General features: G+C 41.6%; 1 protein-coding gene across 4 annotated transcripts in view; it reads left to right on the top strand.

Annotated features, from left to right (window-relative positions):
- mnat1 (MNAT1 component of CDK activating kinase) overlaps positions 1-22582 on the top strand; it is a 116780-nt gene that overhangs the window by 74637 nt on the left and 19561 nt on the right. For all 4 annotated transcript variants that reach the window (XM_058091527.1, XM_058091526.1, XM_058091529.1 and 1 more), the window contains 6 exons: positions 106-258; positions 641-714; positions 1092-1195; positions 3498-3638; positions 5175-5306; positions 17612-17733. In XM_058091527.1, coding sequence (XP_057947510.1) covers positions 106-258; positions 641-714; positions 1092-1195; positions 3498-3638; positions 5175-5306; positions 17612-17733 — 726 coding nt within the window. The remainder of the gene's footprint in view (positions 1-105; positions 259-640; positions 715-1091; positions 1196-3497; positions 3639-5174; positions 5307-17611; positions 17734-22582) is intronic.

Raw genomic sequence — 22582 nt, 5'->3', positions numbered from 1 at the left:
GAAGACAGCTGGGATAGGCTCCAGCACCCCCACGGCCCTTGTGAGGACAAGCAGCAGAAAATGAATGAATAAATGAAAACTGAATTATATCTGGTCCTCCTTCAGATGCGAGAACTGCGTGGAGATGCTGTTTGTCCGCGGCTCGGGCAACTGCGTGCAATGTGACACGCCCCTGAGAAAGAGCAACTTCCGCGTGCAGCTCTTCGAGGACCCCACCGTCGACAAGGAGGTGGAGATCCGCAAGAAGGTGTTGAAGATGTGAGTGACTGCGATGGGGAGGGAGGGAGGGCCCTGGGGTGTGGCGGGGTTAATGTTTATGTCTCATCCTGTGGCTCCTCCCACTTCTTAAGCCACCTTTGTCTTCCTCATTACGTTGTTTGTTTTGTAGACAATGAGACTCCCCAGGGTGGGGGGGGGGGGGATCAAGCGGGAAGGCTTTTTCTCTGCCAGGTTTTTTTTTTTTTACTTGGCTGCCCCTCCCTGCATTTCTGTCTTTCTTTCCATCTCATCTGTCCTTTAATAGCCCCTTAATTGACATCTAATGTGTGTCTATTAGGCAAAAGGCAGACAAGCTATTATAAAATGGTTGATTTAATGGAGGATATTAATGCCAGCGCATTTGTCTTTTCTCTGTCTGCAGATACAATAAAAGAGATGGCGACTTCTCTAGCCTGAGAGAATATAACGACTACCTGGAGCAAGTCGAAGAAATCGGTACAAATCCTAACTCCACTACTTGAAAACGGTGTTTTCTGCCGCCGTAATGATTTCTCCCCCAGTGGCATGGAGGGATGTTGAACAGGCATTAGTGGGTGCCAGCTCGGGGTGGAGATCACTGGGTAGAGCTGCCAATGCTAACACATCATGAATGCCAACATCCCATAATCCTTCAGCCCGGTGCCTTTAAGGGTCTTTTAGTCCGAGTGAGGATTTGCATCGTTTTTGTGAACATTTAAATATCACTTGAATACCACAACTGTTTTCTCCAGCTCTTGCATACAATTGAAAGTAACTGACAGCTGATTGTCTGCATAATTTGATGGGCACATGAAAGTGATGTAATTGGTTGCTCGTGTCTCCTGTCTCTGCAGTGTTTAACCTTACAAACAACATCGAAGTGGACAACACGAAGCTGAGAATGGAGCAGTACCAGCGGGAGAACCGAGATCTCATCCAGAAGAATAAAGCTAAGCTTGTACGTTATGATTACCGTAAATTCCGGACTATAAGCCAGCTACTTTTTTTTTCCCCCCCAAACTATCAACCCTGCGGCTTATTTAGTGATGCGGCCAATTTATGTCATTTTTTTAACGGCCGCTAGGGGCTCTCGAGTAGAAAAGGTGTAAGATTAAGACCGGTGGAATATACAGTAAACCTCGGATATATCGGATTCAATTGTTCCCACTGGTTTTGTCCGATATAAGCGAAATCCGTTATATGCGTATACCGGAAAATGTCCGTAATGTCCGCATATACCGGATATAAATGCGATATATGCGTAAATCGGATTTTATCCGTTATAAAAAGGCACTTCCTTGACTATGTTTCCAATGTACCTGGACGCGCAGGCAACGCTGCAAACGCTGCAAATGACGTCGTATAGCGGCCTGTCACGATTCGGCGAATTGGAGCGCCACGATGCGGCCATCCGATATATGCGAGGGAAATTTAATGGAAATGCATTGGAACGGGACTGGAGATTTTGTCCGAAATAGGTGAAATCCGTTATAAAAAATCCGATATATGCAATGAATTTTTATTGGAAATGCATTACAGAAAAAATTGTTCTTTTTTATCTATCCGTTGTGAGCAAATTTCCGATATATCCGAGTCCGATATATCCGAGGTTTACTGTATATGCATCGAGGAAGACTGCAACTTCTTGTCTTGTGCATAAATTAAATTAGCGTGAACATACCTTCATCATGGAAAATGCAAAAAAAGGGCATATGACGCAGCTTTCAAGCTAAAAGCAATCGAGCTGTCCGATAAAGAAGGAAACAGAGCTGCTGCGCGTAAACTTGGCATAAACAAATCGATGGTGAGATGCCGGAAACGGCAGCGGGAAGAACTGGAGCAATGTAAAATGACCGCGGTGTGTTGTTACCATGTTGCTACCGTTTTACTGCCGCGTCACAGGCACCGCTTGTGAAGAAAGTTATATTACAGTAAACCTCGGATATATCGGACTCGGATATATCGGAAATTCGCTCACAACGGACAGATAAAAAAGAACCAATTTTTCTGTAATGCATTTCCAATAAAAATTCATTGCATATATCGGATTTTCTATAACGGATTTCGCCTATTTCGGACAAAATCTCCAGTCCCGTTCCAATGCATTTCCATTAAATTTCCCTGGCATATATCGGATGGCCGCATCGTGGCGCTCCGATTCGCCGAATCGTGACAGGCCGCTATACGACGTCATTTGCAGCGTTTGCAGCGTTGCCTGCACGTCCAGGTACATTAGAAACATAGTCAAGGAAGTGCCTTTTTATAACGGATAAAATCAGATTTACGTATATACCGGATATAAATCCGATATATGCGTAAAACGGACATTTTCCGGATATACGCATATAACGGATTTCGCTTATATCGGACAAAACCAGTGGGAACAATTGAATCCGATATATCCGAGGTTTACTGTATAATTATTATTGTTAAGTTATATTATTAAAACTTTGAAAACTCTCTCTGTGTACCGTTTTTCTTTGTAAATATGTTTACATTTTTTAATGTGGGCACATGCGGCTTATATACAGGTGCGGCTTGTGTATGTACAAAATCGTTTTTCCTCTAAAAATGTACTGGGTGAGGCTTATAATCAGGAAATTAGTCCGGAAATTACGGTATATTTATTATTAATGAGTTTGGTGGCTGGAAAAAAATGTTCCTTCTTCTTTTTCAACCCTTTGTTCTACATTCGGGCGGCACGGTGGTCTAGTGGTTAGCACGTAGACCTCACAGCTAGGAGGACCAGGGTTCGATTCCACCCTCAGCCATCTCTGTGTGGAGTTTGCATGTTCTCCCCGTGCATGCATGCAAGGTTTTCCTCCCACATTCCAATAACATGCTAGGTTAATTGGCCACTCCATAGGTGCATATTCTGGAAGACCTAGAAAGCTTTCTGTGCGGGTTTCATTCATGTTCATTTTAAAGGTTAAATAACTGTTCATGCTGTTTATTAGAAGCTGCACGGTGGTCGAGTGGTTAGCGCGCAGACCTCTCCGGGTACTCCGGTTTCCTCCCACATTCCAAAAACATGCTAGGTTAATTAGCGACTCCAAATTGTCCATAGGTATGAATGTGAGTGTGAATGGTTGTTTGTCTATATGTGCCCTGTGATTGGCTAGCGACCATTACAGGGTGTACCCTGCCTCTTGCCCGAAGACAGCTGGGATAGGCTCCAGCACCCTCGTGAGGAAAAAGCGGTAGAAAATGAATGAATGAATGTTCTACATTGACCTGCTACTTCATTTTGACTTGTTTAGACTCGAGAACAAGAGGAACTTGAGGAGCTACTCCTACTAGAACAGCAGGGCAGTGATCAGCGGAGACTGGACGTGCTGCAGGAGGAGCAGAGGCAGCTTCTGGCCAAAAAGAAGAACAAGCAGGCTCTGCTGGATGAACTGGTGAGGATGCAGACATGTAGTTCAAGAAAGGTGAACAAGAATGCCATGTGTATTTTGTTGCGCAAATACGATTCGCTAAGAGCCGCGCATTATGACATACTGTATGTTCCATTGCCGAGACACACACACACACACACACAGCCCAAAGGTTCATGGCTGATCATTAAGAGCTTATTACCAGTCATTGTGCTGCCGGGGTGCATTGTTTCATTCTGCCATTCTAAAGCCTTCTTGGCTCCATTGTGTTGAGCTGCAGGCTTTGGAAGTGATTGTTCCTGCAGAGGGGCCTTCTCGAGCAACCATCACAGATAGCAGCTTAAGCTGTGTGTTTGTTTGTTTAAGGCACAGGGCCTGACCACTGTAGGCAGATGAGATCAGCCCTCACCCCCCCGGGGGGGACCATCCCGAGTCCTGACATTTGTACATCCCAACGCTCACAAACACATTGTTCTTTCTTTCTCTCTCACACACACACAAGCACAATAAAGGATGCCTTTTTGGTGATTCCTTGACTTGTGGCTAACAGGCTGCTCACAGGCGACCTGTTGTGCTTCATCTGATCTAAAAATAAGACTGAAACGGAGGGTTTAGTGATATGCTCACAAGGTTGTGTACTGTATATACATTTAGGGGTAAGAGTAAAACAACGTGGTGGGACTGGGATTGAAAATTATCCCAGTGTAACCAGCAAATAATGTGCAGAATCTAATATATTGAAAGCTAAAAGGAAGTAAATGTGAAACCCCCCGCAACTCTTGTGAAGATAAGCGGTAGAAAATGAATGAAAGAATTAATAAATGCATATTAATTTTGGGCAAGGGCTGCACAGTGCTTGAGTGGTTAGCGCGCATGCTTCACAGCTCGGAGCCCTGAGTTCAATTCCACTCTTGACCATCTCTGTGTGGAGTTTTGTGTGGGCTTTCTCCGGGTATTCCGGTTTCCTCCCACATTCCAAAAACATGCTAGGTTAGTTAGCGACTCCAAATTGCCCATAGGTATGAATGTGAGTGTGAATGGTTGTTTGAATATATGTGCCCTGTGATTGGCTGGCGACCAGTCCAGGGTGTACCCCGCCTCTCGCCCCAAGACAGCTGGGATAGGCTCCAGCACCCCCGCGACCTTCGTGAGGAAAAAGCGGTAGAAAACGAACGAACGAACGAATGAATGAATGAATGACTTAAATGTAAGAAAAATATATTGACTTATGACAAACCCATTTATGGTTGCTCTGACCACACCATTGAGAATGAACAATTCAGACCTGGACAGGAAGGGCATCCGGAATATAAAAATCAGTATGCGGATCCATAAGGAAAAAGATGAAAGAAACAAACAAAACATACAATATCTCTACGGGAAGCAAATAAATCGTTTTTTGATTCCCTATAAACACAAAAAACCCTTCAGGCTGCCCACACCTCAATGTTGCTGCATCATCAGTGAACAACACAAGTTTGTTTTCTACAACTCCGTATGTGGCAACACACATTTTATTCCAAATATATATATATGACACCTTTTTTTTTCCTTCCCCAGGAACATTCTCAGCTTCCTGCTTCTATCTTGCTTGCCCAGCACAAGGCCCGTGTTTCCCAGCTGGAGACTGAGATAGAGCAGCAGAAACACGTGGTCAAACCCACCAATCTCTTTTCAACAGGAATTCAGATGGTGAGTACAGTGCATGATTTTTCTTATTTACTTTGACATATTCCAAAAACATCTCTGCAAAGTGCATTCACAATAATAATAATAAACATAGTGTGTTGAAACAGGGGTCTCAAACTCAATTTACCTGGGGACCCACTTTACCTCGGGTCTGGGTGAAGCTGGGCCGTATCAGGTTAAAAAAAAATATATATATATTTATTAAAAATAAAAATATAGTACAAATATTAATAAACATGGATTATATTAAATATTAATAAATATATGATATATATATATATGTCTTATATAATAGTCTTCAATGCTTCTGCTATACCCTGCACTTTTTCAGTGCTTTGGTTCTTTGGAAAAGCTCTGATAAAACATTAAATTATTATAAATTTTTATAAATTATGATAAATTACATTTTATATATTATTAAATAATAATTTAATTTTTAATTTAATAATAATTAAATAATTTTTATTTTTCGACACAAAATGAGATGGAAAAATAAATAAGCAAATCAAAAAACAAATGAAACAAATTAACTAATTAATTTTTATTTATTATTAAATTATGAAATAAATGTTTAATGTTAATTTTTTATTTTTCAACACAAAATAAGATGGAAAAATAAATAAGCAAATCAAAAAACAAATTAAACAAATTAACAAATTAAACTTTCATATCAAGACGGGGGCCTCAAACTAGCTTCCCGCGGGCCGCATTTGGGCCGCGGTCCGTGAGTTTGAGACCCCTGCTTTAGACTGTAATGCTGTACCTAATGAAGTTTATACTCAATTTTCTTTCCAAAAACTACTTTTTATGTTCACACAATACCACAAATGGATAGATTCATTCTAGACTTGGATCTATAGGAGTCTAGTGGAGTTTGCTCCTCCCTTCGTCTGGTCCTCCTTGACCGTGTAAAAGGCTGTTTCCCCTTCAGTCATGTCATCACATTCTTCTGAGCCAGAACCAGGGCCCACAGAGAGAGAGCGAGAGAAGGGAGTCTGTGTGACCCTAGCTTTCCATGCCTGCAGAGACCTTCCATTTTTGCTGCTGTTCTGCTTTTCAGTCATTTGTTTTCATTTTACTGTGATGAGACAGGCTGTGTCATCACCTGAAGCCCCCCCCCCCACCCCACCAGCCCTCATGAGGCACCCTTGTCTTCCCACAGTTCAGTGGTGCGTGGGAGAGATATATATGCGAGGTTATCACCAAGAGACTCATGCTGGATGCATGTTAGCTTTTTTTTTTTGGAGGTTCTTGATTCAAGTGGGATAATCAAGTGATCTTCTACCAAGATGTTTCTACATGTTGGCACTGAAACTGCATGATTAGGACGATTTCAGTTTCTTCTTCTTGTTTATTTTCAACCCTACCCATCACTGAGCTCTACTCGTACATATGCTCTACTTAACAGAGAGTCGGGAGTGGGGGGGGGGGGGACATGTGGCTTTGAATTTTCCTTCACCTCAGAGTCCAAAAGCAGGACTTGTTTGACTTGGTGAGGTTTCAGCACAGACCGGCAAATTCCTGCCGATTGCTGGAATTCATTTATCTGCTAAGTTTGGGTCCCTTGTTCCAAGACCAGTTGGAGAAAACACATCAGCAAAAATGTTCTTTCTTAGAACTCAGCAGCGACTCGGTGATGTCAGTGGTTGTGGTTAGACATTGAATGTGTCATGCAAGCAATCTATTAAGGAAACACTCTTTGGGGAAGTATTGGGACATTACACCCCGTGGAATTTAATTACGGACTAAATCATGGAGTTACCCTGACGTTTGTCCATATTATGTATTTGAGTGGATCACATTAAAACTAATTAGCCAATGGAAGAACGGGCCAAAAGAAAAAAAAACAAAACATTAAATTGTGTTTTGGGTGGATTAAAAATGTCTATTCAAGATTTTTCACTACAGTTAATATTTCTTTTCTTTAATTTCTTTGTGAATAATTCTTGAAATTTATTGACAAAATCAAAGGAAAACTGCAACATTTTCAAATATAATGAACATGAGTACACGGCGGCACAGCGGTCGAGTGGTTAGCGCGCAGACTTCACAGCTAGGAGGTCAGGGTTCATTTCCACCCTCGGGCATCTCTGTGTGGAGTTTGCATGTTCTCCCTCTATGTGCCCTGTGATTGGCTGGCCACCTGGCCGCTTCTCGCCCGAAGACAGCTGGGATAGGCTCCAGCACCCCCCGCGACCCTCGTGAGGAAAAGCGGTAGAAAATGAATGAATGAATATATAAAACAATTGAGTTGGTTGAGTGGTTAGCGCACAGGCCACACAGCTAGGAGACCCGAGTTCGATTCCACCTTTGGCCATCTCTGTGTGGAGTTTGCATGTTCTCCCCGTGCATGCGTGGGTTTTCTCCGGGTACTCCGGTTTCCTCCCACATTCCAAAAACATGCTAGGTTAATTAGCGACTCCAAATTGTCCATAGGTATGAATGTGAGTGTGAATGGTTGTTTGTCTATATGTGCCCTGTGATTGGCTGGCCACCAGTCCAGGGTGTACCCCGCCTCTCGCCCCAAGACCGCTGGGATAGGCTCCAGCACCCTCGCGACCCTCGTGAGGAAAAGCGGTAGAAAATGAATGAATGAATGTTTAATAGGGCGGTCGAGTGGTTAGCGCACAGACCTCACAGCTAGGAGACGAGGGTTCAATTCCACCCTCGGACATCTCTGTGTGGAGTTTGCATGTTCTCCCTGTCCGGGAATTCCAGTTTCCTCCCACATTCCAAAAACATGCTAGGTTAAATAGCGACTCCAAATTGTCCATAGGTATGAATGTGAGTGTGAATGGTTGTTTGTCTATATGTGCCCTGTGATTGGCTGGCCACCAGTCCAGGGTGTACCCCGCCTCTCGCCCGAAGACAGCTGGGATAGGCTCCAGCACCCCCGTGACCCTCATGAGGAAAAGTGGTAGAAAATGAATGTTTAATCAAGAATAACATTTCAGTATAAGAAAAAACAGACAATAATCGAGGTGAATGAACAGTTGTCCAATTTTACAGCCTCTAATTTTATCAACCGTGTTGATGTGCAAGTTCATCCGTCCCACTCGGAGAAAGTCGAAATTTATGGGATCGCTATCCCAGCCACATGCAACACTTTAGCCCGCCACGTCTCCCAGGCCAAGGTGAGCTGTCACTAGTGGAATGACATATCTGCTTATGTCTGAGCCCACCAATCCAAGGAACGTGAGGATGCGGAGTCTCCAGTCTTTATTTAAAGAGTGATCTAATGTCGCATCTAATGCAGCAGCTGTGTCGTGTTGTCGACCGGGAACATACACGCAAACATCTAAGCCTGTTACTTTGGGACCCCGGTGCATAACGGCTATTCTGGTTGAGTCAGAATGCTGTCAAACGGATGCTTGGTGAAGTTAACCCCGATCCGAATGGAAAGTTGTTTTGGCCCAGGTGCGATGCGAGGGCTTGGGATGGGATGTGCCTGGTCTTGCTTCAGAAATGGCTTGGAAAAGCACACGCTAATCCGTCACTTTGTACCGGCACTATTTAAGCCATGGTGTGCAAGTGAATGCACACCAACCGCTGCCTAAGTCTGAGTAAACATCCTTTGAAGAATCAATTGGCCACTGATATCAAAAGAGACTGTCTGTCTGCGTGGAAGTGAGCCAGCTTGTCCCTGTTTAAACAGGTTGCTTGTTTTTGTCTGACACATAAGACCGGTCGCTGTACTCCCTCTTTGGCACCTGCTTGTGAATATGAATTTATGATCATTACCATACAAATTTTGACATCTGGCTTCAGATCAGATTGAAAAGCATGGCGACTTTGTGCCAGGAAAGTGGTGTATTTGCGGTTAGGGAGTCGTCCTCGGTTGCTTTGTCCCATTCCTCAAAGACTTTGACCGATGAGGAATCTCTTTGCTTTAGAGCAGCTTTCAGTGGCATCTTAAATGAAAGGTTCCCAGGTTAAAAAAAAATATATATATATATAAATATATATTAAAAATAAAAATGTAATACAAATATTAATTATATTAAACATTAATAATTATATATATATATATATATATATATATATATATATATATATATATATATATATATATATATATATATATATATATATATATATATATATATATATATATATATAATAATAGTCTTCAATGCTTCTGCTATACCCTCCACTTTTTCAGTGCTTTGGTTCTTTGGAAAAGCTCTGATAAAACAAATTAAATTATTATAAATTATTATACATTATGATAAATTAATTTGTATTTATTATTAAATAAATGTTTAATGTTAATTTTTATTTTTTGACACAAAATGAGATGGAAAAATAAATAAGCAAATCAAAAAACAAATGAAACAAATTAACTAATTTTTATTTATTATTAAATAATTAAATAAATGTTTAATGTTAATTTTTATTTTTCAACACAAAATTAGATGGAAAAATATATAAGCAAATCAAAAAACAAATGAAACAAATTAACTAATTAATTTAATTTATTATTAAATTATTAAATAAATGTTTAATGTTAATTTTCATTTTTCGACACAAAATAAGATGGAAAAATATATAAGCAAATCAAAAAACAAATTAAACAAATTAACTAATTAATTTTTATTTATTATTAAATAAATGTTTAATGTTAATTTTTTTCGACACAAAATAAGATGGAAAAATATATAAGCAAATCAAAAAACAAATGAAACAAATTAACTAATTAATTTAATTTATTATTAAATTATTAAATAAATGTTTAATGTTAATTTTCATTTTTCGACACAAAATAAGATGGAAAAATATATAAGCAAATCAAAAAACAAATTAAACAAATTAACTAATTAATTTTTATTTATTATTAAATAAATGTTTAATGTTAATTTTTTTCGACACAAAATAAGATGGAAAAATATATAAGCAAATCAAAAAACAAATGAAACAAATTAACTAATTAATTTTTATTCATTATTAAATTATTAAATAAATGTTTAATGTTAATTTTTATTTTTCGACACAAAATAAGATGGAAAAATATACAAGCAAATCAAAAAACAAATGAAACAAATTAACTAATTAATTTTTATTTATTATTAAATAAATGTTTAATGTTAATTTTTTTCGACACAAAATAAGATGGAAAAATATATAAGCAAATCAAAAAACAAATGAAACAAATTAACTAATTAATTTTTATTTATTATTAAATTATTAAATAAATGTTTAATGTTAATTTTTATTTTTCGACACAAAATAAGATGGAAAAATATACAAGCAAATCAAAAAACAAATGAAACAAATTAACCAATTAATTTTTATTTATTATTAAATTATTGAATAAATGTTTAATGTTAATTTTTACTTTTCAACACAAAATAAGATGGAAAAATAAATAAGCAAATGAAAAAACAAATGAAACAAATGAACAACATCATTCCTGAAAGACTTTGACCGATGAGGAATCTCTTTGCTTTAGAGCAGCTTTCAGTGGCATCTTAAATGAAAGGTTCCCGCACCAGTATGTCCCGATCCGCTTGTCACAGGTGGCGGAGCAGCTGACATACCTGACAAGGCCGCCGTGGGCACCCGATGGAAGCGGCAGGCAACACACATACGCAGACAGACAAATGTGGGTGGCGAGTTTATCCCCAAACATAGATGTGTAGCTGACTTAAATATCCCGGGGACCTCGCTGTCATTGTTCTATTCACACGATGGGACTTGCCTTCAATAGAAAATACAAACAATTACACGCTGTTCGTTTGTTTTGCTTTGTTCAAGTTGTCCTTTACAGTGACCTCTGATTGGGAGACGTACTCGTCGGTGTAGGACTGGCCCGACCTGTTCTGCCTGGGAGCTTGTCGTTACATACCCCACCCCCAACAAAAGCCCTGTTTAATATCTCAACACATTCACTGGGAGTTTGATATCTTTTCTTCCTCATATTATTGAATTAGATTTATTTACAAGTTCATTCATTCATTTTCTACCGCTTATCCTCACAAGGGTCATGGGGGTGCTGGAGCCTATTACAGCTGTCTTCGGGTGAGAGGCGGGGTACACCCTGAACTGGTCGCTAGCCAATCACAGGGCTATTTACAAGTTGTTTTTGCAAATTATTGTTTACGTGAGGGTCATGGGGGTGCTGGAGCCTATCCCAGCTGTCTTCAGGCAAGAGGCGGGGTACACCCTGAACTGGCCGCCAGCCAATCACAGGGCTATTTACAAGTTCATTCATTCATTCATTTTCTACCGCTTTTCCTCACAGGGGTCGCGGGGGTGCTGGAGCCTATCCCAGCTGTCTTGGGGCGAGAGGCGGGGTACACCCTGGACTGGTTGCCAGCCAATCACAGGGCTATTTATAACTTGTTTTGCAAATTATTGTTTATGCGAGGGTCATGTGGGTGCTGGAGCCTGTCCCAGCTGTCTTCGGGCGAGAGGCGGGGTACACCCTGGACTGGTCGCCAGCCAATCACAGGGCTATTTATAAGTTGTTTTGCAAATTATTGTTTATGCGAGGGTCATGGGGGTGCTGGAGCCTATCCCAGCTGTCTTTGGGCGAGAGGCGGGGTACACCCTGGACTGGTTGCCAGCCAATCACAGGGCTATTTACAAGTTGTTTTTGCAAATTATTGTTTACGCGAGGGTCAAGGGGGTGCTGGAATGGGGGTGCTGGAGCCTATCCCAGCTGTCTTCAGGCAAGAGGCGGGGTACACCCTGGACTGGTCGCCAGCCAATCACAGGGCTATTTACAAGTTCATTCATTCATTCATTTTCTACCGCTTTTTCCTCACGAGGGTCATGGGGGTGCTGGAGCCTATCCCAGCTGTCTTTGGGCGAGAGGCGGGGTACACCCTGAACTGGTGGCCAGCCAATCACAGGGCTATTTACAAGTTGTTTTTGCAAATTATTGTTTACGCGAGGGTCATGGGGGTGCTGGAATGGGGGGTGCTGGAGCCTATCCCAGCTGTCTTCGGGCGAGAGGCGGGGTACACCCTGGACTGGTCGCCAGCCAATCACAGGGCTATTTACAAGTTGTTTTTGCAAATTATTGTTTACGCGAGGGTCATGGGGGTGCTGAAATGGGGGTGCTGGAGCCTATCCCAGCTGTCTTCGGGCGAGAGGCAGGGTACACCCTGAACTGGTGGCCAGCCATAGCTTTTACAAGTTGTTTTTGCAAATGATTTTTTACGCGAGGGTCATGGGGGTGCTGGAGCCTATCCCAGCTGTCTTGGGGCGAAAGGCGGGGTACACCCTGGACTGGTGGCCAGCCAATCACAGGGCTATTCACAAGTTGTTTTTGCAAATTATTGTTTACGTGACTGTCATGGGAGTGCTGGAGCCTATCCCAGCTGTCTTCGGGCGAGAGGCGGGGTACACCCTGGACTGGTGGCCAGCCAATCACAGGGCTATTTACAAGTTGTTTTTGCAAATTATTGTTTACGTCACCGTTTCTTGTTGGATTACTGGAACACAGGTTGATCAGTGCAGGCGTTTTAGTACCGGGATTTGGGGGGGGGAGTGAAGAGAACCATCAGCTGTGAGTGGCACGAGCGCATGTGGGCATTCACACCTCTGCCTCTACCCCTGGCCTGGCCCTGTTTAGGATGGCCTCAACAACCCAGGCAAGCCCAGTCCAGCAGGAAAAGGACTTGTCAGCTTTAGGGGCTTTGCACTGGGGCAGCTGCCACTGGTTATATAGGAGGTTATATTTAAACCTGTAAGGCAAGGGGCGACCAGCTTTTTTGCACTTGCTACCTGCTGTTGGGATGTCAGTTTTGCATGAATGATGAGGTTGCCAATGTGTGGACCAAAGTCTAGAGCAGTGTTTTTCAGCCTTTTTTGAGCCACGGCACGTTTTCTTTTTACATTGTAAAAATCTTGTGGCACACCACTAACCAAAAAAATGTTCCAAAATGTCACCACGACCTCACACGTGCATCAATAAGTCTATCGGAGGAACAAGGTAGGTGTTGCCACACGGACCAATATTACATTGCTATGCTAGTCTTTACACCACAGACACTCCACAGTAGCCACGTTTTTACATCACCACTTTTTCTCTTTCCGAATGACCTTTCGGGAAACAATGGTATCCATAGAAAGGAATATTCCAATCTCTTGTCTACATGCGGCGTGAAAATCAACCAGAATAGTCAATAGGGCATGCCCAGTAAAACGTAAACATCAACATCACGTGATACCGGCTTCCCCGAGTTTTTCTTTCACTTGTTGGAATAACTCCGTATTGCCAGTTTTTCGTCTGTCCAGTCTTGAAATTTAGTTTGAATCAAAAACCAACTTTGCTTAGTCCAGTGCCGATTGCTGGCCTCCATTTTTAAAAGTGAAGAACGTCTGGATCTGCGTGTTACGTCATATCTGAGCATGCTGAAAGAACGCACCCGGGATAAATTTAAACAGGAAAAGATCAAATTCAATCTTGCTAATATTTTATAATTAAACTCGGGACATGTTTTATATAGATATATATTTTCCTTTTTTTAATAAAACTGGACTTATGAATAAAGTATAGAAGGGTTTAGATTCTGTTCCACAGATGGCGCTAATGCACACGAAAGCTGCTTGCCAACCGCCAATAAACAACAGAAGAAGAAAAACACCACGAAGAAGAAGAACGCACCCTGACAAATTTCCGTTTGAGCGGGTACAAGATACCTCAATCGGATTGGTTAAAGGAATATTCCATCCCTGTTCAATTCTTTCCGTTTGAGCAAATAAACCAAATGCAATTGGAATATTTGGGTCCATGTATACTATTGACATAATGGCTATTGACATCATATTTGCAAATGATGATTAATAAATGTTAACTATAAAAGGTGATATTGGATAATTCCTCACGGCACACCTGACTTGAAAGACATATTTTACAAATATGTTAAGCAAGAAAGCCCGTTTGTTATGCTGTATTTGTCAGTGTGGATGTGGAACGCAACAGAAAGGCTTGCTGCTCTATCACTTAAGAATCTGCTTTACTCCTTTCTTTCTGCTTTCTTTCTCCACCATGCATTCATTTCTTCCGCCCTTCCCCCCGACGCCGCTTAATCTCAGTACGTCAATTGGTGCATCGGAGTTAAGTAGTGCTGAAAGTTTGATGGAGGATGGATGGCGAGAGTGCAGGAGTGTCAAATTGAAGGAAAGTTTCTCAGCCTTTTGGTTGGCAGGCCTGTGTTTCATTAGTCTGTGGCGGGACACCGCTGTGTTGGATGAATGATGGGACAGGATTGGCGATCGTTGGCACCTTGAGGTTAAAGACTGTCGAGAAGCGCTTGACTGTGTCTCGGGTTTTTGGAGGATAACAACGATGACTAACAGAGATTGTGTTGTTTAATGTTGTTGTATGAGTGAAAAGGACGTTGGTTAATTGGATGGGATTGCTGAGTCCGTTTTGTTGACTGATTACCAATTGTCAGTTGGGTTGTTTTTTTTTTTATTGTTCTTAATGGGGATTTGTTCTTTGAATGTCGTTGTTCTATTGAACACAAAAAGGCCGTCATTTCTGTGTGGGGTTCTGCTTCAATGGAGATCAACATCCCATCGCTGATGATGCCTCTGCTGTTTGCAGACATCCACCATTTTGCATTAATTGCTTTAACACATTATTATTATTATTATTAATCAATCATTCATTCATTTTCTACCGCTGGAGCCTATCCCAGCTGTCGGGCGAGAGGCGGGGTACACCCTCGACTGGTCGCCAATCAATCACAGGGCACATATAGACAAACATTCACACTCGCATTCATACCTATGGACAATTTGGAGTCGCCAATTAACCTAGCATGTTTTTGGAATGTGGGAGGAAACCGGAATACCCGGAGAAAACCCACACATTCACGGGGAGACCATGCAAACTCCACACAGAGATAGCCGAGGGTGGAATTGAACCCTGGTTTCCTAGCTGTGAGGTCTGCGTGCTAACCACTAGACGACCGTGCCGCCCGCTTTATTATTATTAATCAATCAATCATTCATTCATTTTCTAGTGCTGGAGCCTATCCCAGCTGTCGGGCGAGAGGCGGGGTACACCCTAGACTGGTCGCCAACCAATCACAGGGCACATATAGACAAACAACCATTCACACTCACATTCATACCTATGGACAATTTGGAGTCGCTAATTAACCTAGCATGTTTTTGGAATGTGGGAGGAAACCGGATTCCCTGGAGTAAACATGCAAACTCCACACAGAGATGGCCGAGGGTGGGATTGAACTCGGGTCCCCGCGCTAACCAGTCGACCGTCGTGCAGCCCAGTCAATCAATCAGTTTTACATAATCAACTGAATTCTTAATTCTGTCTTATTCAGCCTTATTTGGAGATGCTAACATACATAGGAGGTGTATATTGAAAGCATGGATGATTACCTAGTACTGTTATACAGTCTTGATTTGGTTTGGACTTGAATGAATTTACACAACCAGAAACGTGAAAGAGCAGCAAACTATTAGGAATAATTTGCACGTGTGATTAATCGTGGTTAATCGTGTTGTTTGGCTGAGTTACGCAGATTCGCTGCTGTCTCACTATGCATCCTCAGTGGTGCTTAGTGGGCTTTAGTAGTGTATGTACAGTAAACCTCGGATATATCGGATTCAGTTGTTCCCACTGGTTTTGTCCGATATAAGCGAAATCCGTTATATGCGTATACCGGAAAATGTCTGTTTTACGCATATATCGGATATCCGGTATGTGCATAAATCGGATTTTATCCGTTATAAAAAGGCACTTCCTTGACTATGTTTCCAATGTACCTGGACGCGCAGGCAACGCTGCAAACGCTGCAAATGACGTCGTATAGCGGCCTGTCACGATTCGGCGAATCGGAGCGCCACGATGCGGCCATCCGATATATGCGAGGGAAATTTAATGGAAATGCATTGGAACGGGACTGGAGATTTTGTCCGAAATAGGCGAAATCCGTTATAAAAAATCCGATATATGCAATGAATTTTTATTGGAAATGCATTACAGAAAAATCTGTTCTTTTTTATCTGTCCGTTGTGAGGGAATTTCCGATATATCCGAGTCCGATATATGCGAGGTTTACTGTATATGCTTAAATGTGTGTGTTTCAGGCCATTTGGACACATGTTACTCATTTTGTTTTGGTTTTTATTAACTCTCCTCTGAGCTCTCTTATTTGTACTGCCCATGTTGAACTTCTTATTTCTCTCATCTTTTTTTAATCTTCCTATTGTCTTTCAGTTCCTCTTGTACTCCCTATAATTTCCCCCTGTTTGTTTTAGGCATCGCCATTATAATTTGTCTGATTTGTCTGACTACTTTCATGCCGAGACAAAGTCGGCGTCGCTTGGAAATTCCCCTTTTGATGACAGAGCCTCAAATTGAGCATCTCTGCGATGGCATTGAGTAGTGTCGTGTTTCAATGCTAAAGAAACGGTGAAACCCCAGCTTTTAAAGGATTGTCTATTAAAGCGTCATTTCATGTCCCTGACAATTAAAGTTCTCAGCCTTCTCCAACAGTCAGTGGGCTAATATTTGTCACACGTTTGAGTCCGCTAAGCTTGTTTCCAATTCTTTTTGGCTGTGATGTGTTGATTTTTTTTCTCCATACTTCGTCATCACATCACATTTGCTGACTTGGCTTGTTTGAACAGTTTTCCTTCACCGTGTTGGGGAATGAGCTTCTTAATTCCAGTGTACGGTAATGGAGCATACAATTTTAGGTTCTTATGCCTGTTTTTTTTACTGTACGGTAATACAGGCCTTGGATGATTAATCAATTTATCGCACAATAAACAAACAATAACTCTAATTCTGCCGGCCTCCATATATTGCCATGTGTATGCCTGTTTGTTTTCCTTGTTGGCAGGAAGAGGGTTCACTCTGTGCATTGGTCTCAGCACCTAAGCATGTTTGTTTCATAGCGGAATGAATGGAGTGAGTCTTCTGGTCTTGTCTGATGTCATTTCTTCTTTTTTTTGTGTGTGACTAAATAAATTAGCTACTGTTGTTGCATACCTACCATGTTGATTTGTCTATCTAGATCTTTTAGCCTTTTAAAAACAGCGAAATATAAAAATAACTCCCATTTAACGAGTAGTCAACCGTGGACTAAATCTGAAATGATAGTGAAAGACAGTAAAAATGTCTCCCATATCTAAACCAGTCTGTCAGGAACTTGTTCAGCCTTCAGTTTGATTGACATTAAGTCCTAATAGTTTTTCTTGTTAAGTCGTTATGGATGTGACGTAGTTTCCACCGCATACCAATGAAGATTATTGTCCTGTGTTAAATTTGTTGTTCTCTCTCTTCTCTCTGTATCCCCCCCCCCCACCCCTCCCAACAGCGCCAGACGGTATGTCTGCAACCTGTACCCAAGTTAGAAGACGCTCTCTACCACTACAGTCCCCTGCAAATTGAAACCTATGGACCGCCGGTACCTGAACTGGACCAGCTGGGAAGACTTGGGTACAAGTTTTATTACACACTCAAAACACACATAAAATTTGGGAGTTTTAAAATTGTGGCTTGAACATCGTTTCAATTTGAATGAGGTCTGTTCCGATTCCGGTTTGTAACGATTCTCGATTGCGATGCTTTCAAGAGAGAGGGTCATAAAAATCATATCAACTTTTTTTTTTCTTTTACCAACTTTACTGCAAATTTCTCACAGGGCTATTTTCAACCAGTAGTTTAAGGAAGCCAAGCCAAGTTTAAGGAAGTGAGGTGCATGACGTCAGCTAGCTAGAGTTCTTTGGTTGAGCAGCGTGGCTCCGAGACTGGCGTGAGTTGTGGTTGACAGCAGCTCCTGTGTGAATGTTGACTGATTGAATGATTACCGGCGATAAACAAGGGATTGCTGTTAATAAGAAGTTGACATTTATCCACACCTCCAATGTCTGATGTAGATCAGGGGGTCTCAAACTCAATTCACTTGGGGGCCACTGGACCTAGGGTCTGGGTGAGACTGGGCCACATCAGGTTTTCCAAAAAAAAACAAAAACGCATTTATTAAAAACAGAAAAATATACAAACTTTTTCAGTGCTTTGGTTCCGATTTTCTACAATAAAAGCTCTGATGAAACATTCCACTGTTCTCAAATATCTTAAATTTTTATTATTTTATTCTGCACAAAATAAGATGAAAAATAAATAAACAAATCAAGAATAAAGAAAATCAATGAATCATTAATAAATAAATATAATAATAATACTAAAACGGCAAATAATAAAAACTTAAGAAACCACATATAGTTGGTGGGTAGACAAATAATTTTTTTCAGATTAAAATGAACAAAGCATTATTAGAGCCCTGTAGACATGACAAAACACGACTATAGTGACATTTATACTCTTTTTATTTACAACATATTGCGCAACTGCAGGATCTTGAGACACATGCTAACTCACAAACTAGAGAGCTAGCGACCTAAACGGTAGCCTCCAAGTTATTTCCTTTAAACTTAAATAGCCCAAAACTTACCACTTCCACACGGATAGGGAGGATAACCATTAACAGTTATTTAACCTTTAACATGAACATTAATCAAACGTAATAATTTTTTCTGGGTACATGATACCATACAGCATCCATATTAAACTTGCGCGGGATGCGCTAACATTAAACTTTCATATCAAGGCGGGGGCCTCAAACTAGTGTCCTGCGGGCCAAATGTGGCCCGCAGGCCGCATGTTTGAGACCCCTGGTGTAGATGATTATGTTTGTATTCGATGCCTGAGTATCAGCAAAGAGTGTTACAACCACACACACTCCAAAGTATTAGCTCGTTACCCTTTCTGACTCTCCTTTAATTCCACCCTGATACTGAAAGCAAATTAGCAAGCGAGTTCCACCATAAACACTCCCACAAGCCGCCACAATGCTTCTGCAGGAGCGTCCATTAACACACACAGGAAGTGCTTTCCCCCCCGCCGACAGCCCCCTTTGGGCCAATCAATCCACGACGCCACTGGTCCGGTTCCTCACCGAATTGCAAGTCATTCATCAGTCAGCCCCAGCGCCCTGCCGTCTGCGCTGCAACTGGCTGCTACTAAAACCCGCCCACATACTGAGAACGGTCAGCTTTTATTGGGTGACAGGAGTAAGGTCATATTTTTGGGGAAGGAGGGGGGGGCGGGAAGCTTGTTCAATACTGCTTCACCCTGACAGTAACCTTCATTTGACTGAGACGTGCACTTTTTCAGGATATTGGATTTTTGTATGTGATGCACTCTAGCTAGAATTAACTGGTGTAATTACTTGGAACACACGCACTTAAGATAATACGTGTTTTTAAAGGGACTTGACAGTTCTAACAATAACTACACCAGTGATTTTCAACCACTGTGTCGCGGCACACTAGTGTACCTTGAGAAACCGTCAGGTGTGCCGTGAGGAATTATCCAATATCACTTTTTATAATTAACATTTATTAATCATCATTTGCAAATATTATGTCAATATCCACATATACATGGACCCAAATATTCCAATTGCATTTGGTATATTTGCTCAAACGGAAAGAATTGAACAGGGATGGAATATTCCTTTAACCAATCCGATTGAGGTATCTTGTACCCGCTCAAACGGAAAGTTGTCAGGGTGCGTTCTTCTTCGTGGTGTTTTTCTTCTTCTGTTGTTTATTGGCGGTTGGCAAGCAGCTTTCGTATGCATTAGCGCCATCTGTGAAACAGAATCTAAACCCTTCTATACTTTATTCACAAGTGCAGTTTTATTAAAAAAGAAAATATATATCTATATAAAACATGTCCCGAGTTTAATTATAAAATATTAGCAAGATTGAAATTGATCTTTTCCTGTTTAAATTTATCCCGGGTGCGTTCTTTCAGCGCATGCTCAGATATGACGTAACACGCAGATCCAGACGTTCTTCACTTTTAAAAATGGAGGCCAGCAATCGGCACTGGACTAAGCAAAGTTGGTTTTTGATTTTAAACTAAATTTCAAGACTGGACAGACGAAAAACTGGCAATACGGAGTTATTCCAACAAGTGAAACAAAAACTCGAGGAAGCTGGTATCACGTGATGTTGATGTTTACGTTTTACTGGGCATGCCCTATTGACTATTCTGTTTGGTTTTCACGCTGCATGTAGACAAGAGATTGGAATGTTCCTTTCCATGGATACCATTGTTTCCCGAAAGGTCATTGGGAAAGAGAAAAAGTGGTGATGTAAAAACGTGGCTACTGTGGAGTGTCTGTGGTGTAAAGACTAGCATAGCAATGTAATATTGGTCCGTGTGGCAACACCTACCTTGTTCCTCCGATAGACTTATTGATGCACGTGTGAGGTCGTGGTGACATTTTGGAACATTTTTAGTTAGTGGTGTGCCACAAGATTTTTTCAATGTAAAAAAAAAACGTATTGTGTCTCAAAAAAGGTTGAAAAACACTGTCATTCAGTGAACTGCTGACATCTTTCAGAGAGGCTAATCAATATGTAGATGAAACACATTTTTCAATTGTGGGGCTCCCGAGGTTGGTTTCAAATGTGTCTGTGTTGTGTCGAAGATGTGTCTAGCGAGGAAATGCAATCACGCAGGCACAAGCCTTGCCTATTCGGACCAACCACAACTCCCAAAATGCAATGTGCTGTTAAGTAAAAGCAAGGAAATACTGCTGACTGATACTTAGGAGCGGTTTGCATATTCAGCTGGAGGTTTTTGTACGTGCTTGTACAGATACATCGACAGTCAAAAGCTTGCATACACAGCTTGTGTCCCTCCAACCTGCTATGCTCATTTGAGTCACCCCTGTTTTTGCACTCCAAGCATTTCTGCTATAATAGAACTGGTGTGCGATATGGTAAATATTCACATAAGTGTGTGTGTGTATATGTGTGTGTACAGCAGCAGAGAGAATAGACAAGGTTGAAAGGGGGTGAAAAGTGAGTCCCCCCCCGTGTGGTGTGTTGGACTCCAACTCCAGGCCTGTGACCTGTGACGGGAAATATGCTCCAGCATGTGAGGACATATGGATGTGAGTCACTGTGGATGAGTGTGGAAAGGCTATGAGGCTGCAGGTACTTATTTTAAAACTGGCCTGTTTGTCTTGGTCAAGGCCCGCAGTGACAGCAGCAGCAGTGGTGATTTGTCTTGGACACAACCATCAAGGGAGGCTGGGGAGCGTACACACACACACACACACACACACACACACACATACACACACACTCCCTGGTGGCTTCATTGCTCCATGAATGTCCAGTCAACACTAGTCTGACTGGGGATGTGCTCGTCATTCCAGACAAACTGCATGTTCAGACATCCAAAAGAGTCAACCATAGTCATATACACTCTACCCACATATAGACAAACAACCATTCACACTCACATTCATACTTATGGACAATTTGGAGTCGCTAATTAACCTAGCATGTTATTGAAATGTGGGAGGAAACCGGAGTACCCGGAGAAAACCCACACAAAACTCCACACAGAGATGGCCGAGAGTGGAATTGAACTCGTGTTTCCTAGATGTGAGGCCTGCGCACTAACGACTCGACCGCCGTACAGCCTGTTTCATACCTTATTAATTCATTCATTTTCTATCGCTTATCCTCACTAAGGTTTCGGGTATGCTGGAGCCTATCCCAGCTGTCTCCGGGCGAGAGACAGCGGGGTACACCCTGGACTGGTGGCCAGCCAATCACAGGGCACATATAGACAAACAACCATTCACACTCACATTCATACCTATGGACAATTTGGAGTCGCCGATGAATCTAGCATGTTTTTGGAATGTGGAAGGAAACCGGAGTACCCGGAGAAAACCCACACAAAACTCCACACAGAGATGGTCGAGGGTTGGATTGAACCGGGGTTTCCTAGCTGTGAGGTGTGCGCGCTAACCACTCGACCGCCGTGCAGCCTGCAGTGCAGTTTGGATAATTTATTTTTACAATTTATTTTTGATTTTTAAGCTTTCTTTAGACCAGGGGTCTCAAACTCAATTTACCTGGGGGCCACTGGACAAAACACGACTATAGTCACATTTATACTTTTTTTTATTTACAACATATTGCGCAACTGCAGGGTCTTGAGACACATGCTAACTCGCAAACTCGAGAGCTAGCGACCTAAACGGTAGCCTCCAAGTTATTTCCTTTAAACTTAAATAGCCAAAAACTTAACACTTCCACACGGATAGGGAGGATAACTATTAACAGTTATTCAACCTTTAACATGAACATTAATCAAACGTAATAATTTTTTCTGGGTACATGATACCATACAGCATCCATATCAAACTTGCGCGGGCCGCACTAACATTAAACTTTCATATCAAGGCGGGGGC

The sequence above is a fragment of the Doryrhamphus excisus genome, chromosome 13, assembly GCF_030265055.1.
Source record: "Doryrhamphus excisus isolate RoL2022-K1 chromosome 13, RoL_Dexc_1.0, whole genome shotgun sequence".
Taxonomy (NCBI): Eukaryota; Metazoa; Chordata; class Actinopteri; order Syngnathiformes; family Syngnathidae; genus Doryrhamphus; species Doryrhamphus excisus.
The sequence above is the reverse complement of the archived record's forward strand: the minus strand, read 5'-3'. Positions and strand labels throughout refer to the sequence as shown.